The 9,970-nt window shown below is 37.8% G+C and overlaps 1 protein-coding gene across 1 annotated transcript; it reads right to left on the reverse strand.

Moving 5' to 3' along the window:
- On the reverse strand, positions 1 to 6,444 carry LOC137782393 (solute carrier family 22 member 13-like). The gene is made up of 10 exons (XM_068571673.1): positions 6,070 to 6,444; positions 5,885 to 5,988; positions 4,575 to 4,729; positions 4,318 to 4,486; positions 4,114 to 4,234; positions 3,867 to 3,961; positions 2,089 to 2,303; positions 1,880 to 1,988; positions 753 to 959; positions 1 to 100 (listed from the first exon to the last, which is right to left on the reverse strand). Exons 1-10 carry the CDS (start codon positions 6,442 to 6,444, stop codon positions 43 to 45), a joined length of 1,608 nt encoding a protein of 535 aa, XP_068427774.1. The 3' UTR covers positions 1 to 42.
- Positions 6,445 to 9,970: the final 3,526 nt, after the last annotated feature.

The following is a 9,970-nucleotide window of genomic DNA, read 5'->3' on the forward strand; positions in this document are numbered from 1 at the left end:
GTGCAGTTAATGAAGTAAATACATTCTGGATTTTAAACACATTTACATCTTGGTTGATTTTGAAATTGAGCAATTGGTTTTGTCTGTGGAGGTCCGGTCTCTGAAAGTTAAAGGACAGATGAGAGATATCAGGAAGCAAATGATGAGACATAAGAGATGAACTATTCCAGTGGTTCTCAAACCGTGGGGCGCGACCCTCAAGTGGGGCGCGGAGGTATTACAGGTGGGGCACGGGGAGAGATGCAAATTCTTAAAATATATATATATATATATATTTTTTTTTTTAATTTTCCTTTATTAATCCCACAGTGGGTGAATTATTCGCTGCATTTTTCCATCCTTAGTAATTAAAGAGCTTTGTGCTGCTGTGAAGCACTGGGGCTTCGGTGTCTTGCTCAAGGACACTTCAACATGAAACTATAAGGGTGGAAAACAGGGATCCAACCGGCTTCCTTTGTGATCGTTTTTGCCAAAATATTAGTTATTTTTTGCACATATGCAAACTTCATTTGCATTATTTTAGCAAAGGTGATTGCACATGTTATTAGTTTTTGTCGATGAAGCAATTTGGTTTACTTGAAAGGGATTCAAATGAACAAGGATGGAGGAGTCGGGAAAAGTTGCACCATTTTGTTCCAATATTGTTGGGGCGGTGGGGCCCGAACATTTTTCTTTCTCCAAAGTGGGGCGTGACAGAAAAAGTTTGAGAACCACTGAACTAGACTAATGACATGTCGTGATGTGGTAGTTACCTGTTGTTCTCGGCCTCATCGGCTGACTCAGGAAGATCTTTGCTCCTGGTCTCAGGAAGCAGGAGGCAGAGCGCTCCACTGATCAGTGTTAAGCTGCTGAAGACAGTGGTGGGTATGGCCCAGTGGTACACAGCCAAGATGTTAAGCAGCGGGGCCAGTAACCCACCGAGTCTTGCTGATATGGCTCCTAGAGCTGTGGCTGTTTGTCTGAAAGAGGAAGGAAGAAAATGGAAGACATTTTGACATTTGGATCCAAATTTAACGCTTGAAAAATAGTTATGTACCATTAGTTCTGTGAGCTGACAAACACACTGCAAACTGCTGTCCCCCAGCTGGGTAAGGCTAATGAGTGTGAAGAGCGAGAGAGAGAGAGAGAGAGAGAGAGAGAGAGAGAGAGAGAGAGAGAGAGAGAGAGAGAGAGAGAGAGAGAGAGAGAGCGAGAGAGAGGCCTATTAATCAGAGCGCAGTATAACAAAGGCAATACAGATTTCTTTGAGAAATTGTAAATCACTGCAAACACGAGAGGGTCTTGAGCATACAGCCATAACCGGGCACCCAATATATTAAGATGATTTCTGCAGTAGAATGCGAGATTAGCTGTGAACAAACACAGAGGTGCACACTTAATCACAGACTCATGCACACATGTGACTTATTTCATGAATAATAATACATGTCAAACGAAAACAAGAAGACAGAAGTCTTGCAGAGAGAAGACACGTGATGAGAAAAAGATAGATAAGCCTGGTCGAAGACCTCAAAACTATAAAAAAAAAAAAATTTAAAAAATCAACAACATGTAAATAAAATAAATACAAAGAATAAAATCACTTCAAAGACCAATAAAAGCAAGTCTATAAAAATGTGTTAGGATGTGATTTAAAGAAGTTCACTGATCTGCGAGCCTTATCTCCCCAGGCAGGTCGTTACAAAGCTGAAGGGCCCTGATGGCCGACGCGAGGTCATGCGCCTTTAGATTCAAGCCTCAACTTTGGAATGAGCAGAGGGACACTAGCACGATATCCAAGGCCACTGGACACGTGAGTAGGTTAATACAATCAGTTCAGTACATCTTAAATGCTATATGATTGCATAGTCTGGAACATATACAGCCTGTGAACACCTACCTAACAGATGTTGGAAACAACTCCTGAATAAAAACATTGCATATAGAAGATGACGAGAGCAGGAAAAAACGCGCTGCAACGACTAAGGCTGTAACAGCAATGGTATTTCCTGAAAAGAAGAGACACACAAAATCCAAATGTTGAGAACCAGACACGCAGGACAAAAACATGAAGTTATCATTTTGATCAAAATGTTTGAAGCGGCTTACCTTGAGGAACAGCCAGCACAAATATGCAACAGAGTCCCCCAGACAGAAGTGTTGCTACAAATAATATTTTTCTGCCAAAAACCTCCAGCAGCCACATACACAGTATATGAGCTGGTATTTCAACAGCACCAAACAACAGCTGTGTCACAAAGATACTGAAGCCGAAGTTTGCCATATTAAAGTACACGCAGAAGATGGATAGGCTGTGCGAAAACCTGAGTTTAAAGACAGGAAGGAAACACATTAGTTATGGAGAGGATAAGACCTTGAACATCCGATGTTAGCAATAACATCTTATCTTGGTCTCAATTGCAGCATTAAATGACCTCCCAATTTACCACTTTGGCTATCCGAACATTACCAATGCAATGTGTGGCTTAAGTAGCGCATGCCCCTGCAGTTACTTAAATAGCCACTTAAGGCTGGCTGCAAAGATAATCACTGTAGACCACTAATGTCCACTTTATAGCAGAAATAAACATTATAGCCTGATTTCCCAAATTATGACTATACGTAGAGTTTTCTTTGTATACGTAGAGTTTTCTTTGTATTAGTAAAGTAAAAACGTATTATATTCAAGATTAAAGTAGTGCATGTTCAATAACCCTCCTGTTATGTTGTGGGTCAAATTGACACGTTTCTAAGTTTGAACGTCTCGGAAAAATGTTTTAATGTGCCTTTTCTGTATGAAACTTCTTCTGCTTGCCTTAAAAAAGAATAATAATAAAAAATCATGTATTTGTATTGCATGTTATGTCCCCATGACCCCTCGTAAATCTTATCTTATCTTCTAACTTTCCCCCTCACCTTTATTGGACCTGGAACACTAAAGTAAGGGATTATTTCATGTCTCTCCTAAAACTGTTCTGGATTTCTAATAGACTGACGAACTGAGAGACACACAAACCCTACTTCATCTCAATCTCAGACGCACACACACTTCCCCCCTGTGCAAGAAATACAGCTACTACTTTGACAGGAACCTTCTTTTTTTGCTCGCGGGAAAACTCCACACTTAGCAGGGCAGGAGAAACATACAAAAGGGTTGCTCAGGAGTCCTACCGACACTCTGCAGATCCATACAACTCAGCAGCTTACTATAGGACAACATGAGCAACAGAAACAAAAGGATGACAGCCCTGGAGGCAGTGAAATACAGGAGGATCTGTCTGAAGATGACCATCTTGAGGTCAATTCAGAATGATTCATTTGGCTTGACTCATTTGGCTTGACTCTTTATGACTCATTTGGCTTGACTCTTTATGACTCATTTGGCTTGACTCTTTATGACTCATTTGGCTTGACTCTTTATGACTCATTTGGCTTGACTTGATCCGCTTTGAGTAAGCGGATCAACATGACCATGAACAGCAGAGGTGTCGCATGCATCAATATTTATCTACATCACCCCATGAAAAGAAAGTGTGAAAATGTAAATTTAATTAAGGAAAAAAACACATGTTATGGTAGACTAATGCAATGTATATCTAGGTTTTTCTAATGTACCCTCGAACATAGTTACATTTTTAGTTATCCTAATGGAACTGTGATCAATGGAGGGGTGAATAACTCTATTCCTCTAAAAACTGTATTACTAGTAATGGTGTTGGTGATGAGGTACACACTAAATTTATTGGGATGTTTTGGTTTTTAACCACTTTTGGATGATGAAACATGCACCGGGTCACGTTGACCGAGGAACATCAATGCTGTACCTAATAAATGAACATAACAGGAGGATTAAGAGGTCAGTGGAGCTCTTGGACATTTCAACTTACCATGATAATGTCATGATGAGGAAATATTTAGTCAGTACAGGTGATCTGAAAATAACTTTAATGCCTCCTTTATTCCCAACATCTTTCACAGCAATCTGTAACAAAAATAATAATTAGTGAACACATATGTATTGATATGAAGTCATTTTTAGTTTACTATGATTAGTAAACGTATAACAAGTACTCTTAAGTATAATAGAGGTAATTCCCAACACTATGGATAATGGGGGGGAAAATAGAAATGTACATTGTTTAGAAGAGAGTCTGGAACAGTGCGTTTGTTGATGGCGGCTGCCTTGACAATCAGCTGCTTGGCCTCATCTGTCCTTCCTCTGCTTAACAGCCATCTGGCTGACTCTGGAATAAACCTCACAGAAACAGAGCAACTTTAAATAGTCAATCATTTACAAATAAGTATATTATAGGCAACAAAACAATAGGTGATGCATACCATATGTAGACAACAACCAGTGTAAGTGGAGCTGCTGAGATCAGTTGAGCCAGTCTCCAGTCTCTGATGATGTAGATCACACCAGCGATGACACACTGGCCAACTGCACCAAATAGCTGAGTCACGCACGCTCCCCACGATCTTTTGGAAGGCCCGATCCACTCAGTGGCTGCAATCAGGAATATATATATATATATAAATAAATTTGAATAAAAATCATTTTCTTTTGTTAAATGATACCTGTACATAGTTCATACCTAATACAATAGAGTTGATTCGATAGCCTCCACCTCCAAATCCCACCATGAACATGGATGCGAAGTACAAGTAGACATTGGGGCAAAGTGCCGTTGTTACAGTAAATGTGAACAATAGAACGGCTGTAATTTGAGTTGCTCGTTTGCGACCAAAGCTGCAACAAAAAGACATGAACAAAATAGTACAGTATTAAAATAAAGACACACCTCTCTTATGGTCAACGCACAGAACTAAAAGAACTGATGGTGCTAATTGGCAGAAAGACTGCAATAACTCCAAAACTCAAAATAATAAACACCTAATTGCATCTAAGCAAATTAACTACATGGTATAATTTTATTTACTGAGCAATAGGTATTTAGTGTGGACACACAAGGAAGGAGTACGATGGAAAGTCAAAATAAAATATGACATTATTCAGTACAATAATAACAATAATTCCTAATATTACAATTAATTGCATTAACTGGATCTAGATAAGCAACATAAAATGGATGGTTGGATGAACTCATTCATAATGATTTAAGTTAACTGAAAATGTACTCGACACCTTGTGAAATCATTAATCAGGACATTTAAGTGTTACAATGAAGGAGCAGAGACAGAGATACAACGTGTTACTTTACTCATTATATATCCAAGTCTGCTCCCGAATGAGCGAAGCAATACCTTTTAAAATACTTATTAGTATCAAATCACAGAGACCCACATGACGTCTTCATGGCTTTATCCCCCACATGACGTCTTTAGATTGGCTTGCATGGTCATATGATAACAGGGAAATGCATGTTCTTTCAGACAGAGACTTACAGATACCCCAGTGTCAGTACTATCAGGAGACATGGCAAGTTTGTGTGTAAGTTTAAACAAGGGAGAGTACAATGAGAAGTCACAGGCCTTACAATAGTACATATGATTAATAAACATACTATATGATTTGGACTATAACAGTGAAACGGTAACTGATCAAGAGTAAATAAGTTTTTCTTCCAACATTAAATTAAGTTGAAGTTGCCGATTTGTTTGATTATGTTGTTTTGTTAAACAACACAAAAGTTGATGACAAACAAAAAGGTTAAACTTTGTAATATTATGCAAGACCTTTTTGTTAGAAAACTAAGACTTTTCAAGAACTAGATACTGGCAGATACACTGCTAGGATTTAGTTCAGTGTTGGAAACAAGTTGCATCCTATATCTAAAATTGTAAAAAATAATATCAAATATAGGGGAGCTGTAAGTGGGGTTATAGACCTTTTCTTTTAAAAAGGTTCACAACAACAGTTTCTTACTGCTTTAAATACACTTACGATTCAGCAAAAGGTCCAAATATGACAGAACCAACAAGAATACCGGCCATGAACACTGCTTGTGTCACTTCCACCATGTTAGCTTTGTTACAAACTAGATCAAACTGCAAAGAAAGAAAGACAAATACATTTAATGAAGGAAGAGTTTATGACGGTAATGTCTTCAGTTTCTACTCACTACGTACATCAGTGACTATGGTGGCATCATACATCAAGTTGTAGTAATCCCATCCATCCCGGCACCCGGTGGTCTCATTGAGGCCGTACTCCCTGATGGCACCGATGTCCCATTCCACAGGAACAAACATCTGACACCTGCTGAAGGTCCCGTCCTCCTCACGGGGCAGAGTCAGGTTCAGCTGCTCCTCTGTGGTCAGGTTAGAGTCCGCCTGAAGGATCCAGTCTGTGTTACAGTGTCGCTCCGGGTCAGACTGGATGAAAAGGAAACTTGCAAAAATAAAAGACTGAATGAAATTTGGAAAGCAAAGTGCAATCAGAGTGAGCTGCTGGAATAACCCAAATTCTCCAATGGTTCTCAGGATCTCTCCAAAATCTGCCATGCTGATGTGAGTTAGCTCACTTTGTGTCCGTTGAAAAGTGCCTCAACACAGCTCTGACCAATTCCCATTAATGTTTAACCCAACTTTATCTTGTCAAGCAATGACTGACTATTCATTGGCTTTTTCATTTTTATTTTAAATGATGAAGATCATTCGCTGCCTTATCATGTGTCTTTTGGTTTTCACCTGGGCTGAACTCCAGACTGTTGTTTTATAAATTTAGAAAGTCTATTTGTTTTGCCTGGAGATGTTTCTTTGAAATCAAAAATGTGTATACATTTTAACAAACATCCAAGATATCCACATTCTGATGGTTGGAAATAAAAATGAAAAAAAAAAGAATTTGGAAAGTACAATTACTTCTACAAAGTGCTATTGTAGTAGGTTGGAAATACGACAGGTTAGTTATATTAAAACAGACCCCCTCCCACCCCTCCGCCCCTTAGTAACACTATCAGTAAGAGACATTTTAGTGCTACAAAAGTGCTATTACTACCTTCGTTATTCAAGGTGTAGTCAAAAAAAAAAAGAAATTTTTAGTTTGCGACGGAAGATGTAGACACTTTCTGCTGCCCTGATGTCAATGTGGAGCTCATTCCACCATTGAGGAGCCAGGCCAGCAAACAGTAGTGACTTTGTTCAGTGTTTAGGTCGCAGTGACAAAGCTACAAACCAATTAGCAGAAGCTGAGCGGAGAAAACATTTAATTTCAGTGGGAACAGTGCTGTTGATCACCCTTTTTTGCCAGTGCATCAACGTTCGGTTTTATAGTCTTGTGACAGCCAAGGTGTAGCCAAAACGACCTGGCCCAAATCCGGCCTAAACTCTGCACACCCGAAGAAACAATCTGGGTCAGATATGGCAAAAACACAGCCGATCAGCGAACACTCAGTCCCATTACGGCTGAGTCCGCTGCTATTTGGAAGAGGATGCGCCACCAGCAGAAGTCACTTTTTTTTTTTAATTCCGAGAACCGAAGGCAGACTTCTTCATGCGATCAGGTCGTCCAGAGATTTGCTGCATTTCTTGTCAAGGGGCCGGCGGTAGGAAGCTGGAAGCCAGAACCTAATATGGAACATGAGCGCGCAGGGCGGCATAATCTCGTTGGTCTGATTCATTATGCCGAGGAAAATAAATCTGGATTTAGCTGTTAGTTGATTTTACTACTTGATTTTACAAACAGCGGGTCGTAGTTTGCCAACCTCTTCTGTAACATATCATGAAAATAAACATTAAGTATTAACTAGGGATTCAAAAAACGCTGCCCTCACTTTCCAAAGATTTATGAGATGCATAGATTATTTTATTGCCGCTTAAATCGATTGACCTTTAGAGGTTCTACAGTTCTCTGTAGTTTAGGCTTACCACACTAGTCTATTGCTGTGACAGATTGGATTTTTGTGTACTTGTAGGTTTTAAAAGCATGTTTAAAAATGTGGTATTTTACTTTTATGTAAGTATGTATTGTATTACTTGTAAAAAGAAAAAAATACATTAAGAGTCTTTTTTTTTCGTAGGGCCATTGAATCAATTTCAAACATCCCCGTATGATTTAATGCAAAAAAAGGTATCGCATTATTACTTTGTAGTTAATATTTAACATTTATTTTAACACTTTAACATAATATGTACATTTTAATAATACAATTCAGTATATTAATATGGTACACGATATATATATATATATATATATATATATATATATATATATATATATATATATATATATATATATATATATATATATATATATATATATCGTGTAGCATGAAGGTAAGTGGTTGATACATTCCCAAAACCAATGTAAAAGCTGTGTACAAAGCCACATCAACGTTAATTATGTTAGCTTACATCTCGTTTGCATTAATAGCATACATACACAGAGCCAACACTTTTTTCCTTAAAACATACATATTCATTACAACTTCAAGTCACCTTGTGCTGTTGTTTCTAATTTGTATACAAAACTGACCATATTTTCTGTATTTTTTTTCAACATTACATCCTATTTTACAAATATTACTGGGTATATTCAATATAAAAAAAACACACATATTGACAATTTGTATCATTTATTCTTATTATTATATTATTATTTCATTTCGGAAACTAAAAACACATCTTTTCCGACTATACCTTGACTAAAGAAAGTAGCATTTTAGTAGCATTTATCATAAACTCAATGCATTTTTTTCTCTTTTTCTAAAAATGACAGAATTGTGTTTTTTTTCAAAACTGAAACTGTGCTATCTCCTCATCCACAAAATTGATTTAATTAATTGAATGTGCTAAAGTACTATAAACCCCTTTTTTAAATTAAAAAACATTGTTAAGTCTTAATTCTTTCCGTAAGCTCTTATAACATGCCTAAGCTATTTCAGTCAAAAGAAACAGCCTTGTAACCGTACGGGCCTGTGGGAGTCTAATAAATCAATCTCGAAAATGTTCTGACCAGTATAATGCTGCGTTCACACCAAAAGCGTTGAGAATGTTACTTGTGACAGAAAGGGCGTGGCTTATCTCTGTGGTTTATCCCCATGAAAACAGTAACCGTTTCCTCCATCCACCATGAAAATAACAACTAGTTGTGCTTTATATTTGTTGTGTAAATTTCACATACGTTGGAACGTCAAATTATATCATGTCTGGGTTCAAAAAATTACTGAAAGATGGCCGCTACTGACTACCAGCAGTTTGATTCAGCACAGGCAAGACAGCAGTAAGTGAGTCACAGAGATAAGCCACGCCCCCTTTTCAGCACAAATAAAGCCACACAGGTAGAGGCAGCTGCGGTCATGTGATTGGTTGAAAATGAGGGTGACATCTGATTGGCTACAAATAGCTACATGTTTAAAAAAAAAAATGCATTTACGAATCTAAGCAGGGCAAGGGAGTCTCAAAAAGCTAACCCACAAATGTGAAGCCATTCACAAACAAATATAGTGTGATCCACAAATAAATACATACAAATCAACACACAAATATAAACCAATGCAGAAATATATTTGTGATTTTTTTTACATTTATATAAATCATCGGAATGTATTTGTAAATCTTTCTGTGTGCATTTGTAAATCAAATATATTTGTGGATTGGTCTGTGTGCATTTGTGAATTTTTCACTGTGCATTTGTCATTATTGAGACTGATCTGACCCCATAGTAATTGTCAGTAGTAGAAACATTGTGGTATTTCTAATGGGAATCGGTAACCAATGTCTCTCAATCTTCCACTGCAGGCGAGCGGACTCCTGCCAAGGAAGAAGACTCCAGTTTAGGAAGAGACTCCAGTTCTTGGAGAAGATCGCCCAGGGATGAGATTCCACTTCAAGACAATAACAATAAAGTCAGTCATGGACACTTTATTATTTGAAGTTACATTTTTTTCCGGTTAAAATAAATAATAAATTAAACTGTCATTGTAAGTAGAAGAAAGAGGAACAAATAAAGTGTTCAAGAATACCATGAAAAAGTGCTTACAACAAGACCCAGAGAAACACAAATATCCTACGAGGCAAAATCACGCTA

The sequence above is a fragment of the Clinocottus analis genome, unplaced genomic scaffold (genome assembly GCF_023055335.1).
Source record: "Clinocottus analis isolate CAN_PGR_092001 unplaced genomic scaffold, fCliAna1.0.p SCAF_11, whole genome shotgun sequence".
Taxonomy (NCBI): domain Eukaryota; kingdom Metazoa; phylum Chordata; class Actinopteri; order Perciformes; family Cottidae; genus Clinocottus; species Clinocottus analis.

Excerpts from the sequence above, each read along its gene's own strand:
- LOC137782393 (XM_068571673.1), bottom strand. The coding sequence starts at position 6,444 with ATGGCAGATTTTGGAGAGATCCTGAGAACCATTGGAGAATTTGGGTTA. Across the intron at positions 1,989-2,088 it reads TGTGCTGGCTGTTCCTCAAG|GAAATACCATTGCTGTTACA; the intron begins GTAAGCCGCTTC and ends TCTTCTTTTCAG. Across the intron at positions 960-1,879 it reads TTGTTTCCAACATCTGTTAG|ACAAACAGCCACAGCTCTAG; the intron begins GTAGGTGTTCAC and ends TTCCTCTTTCAG.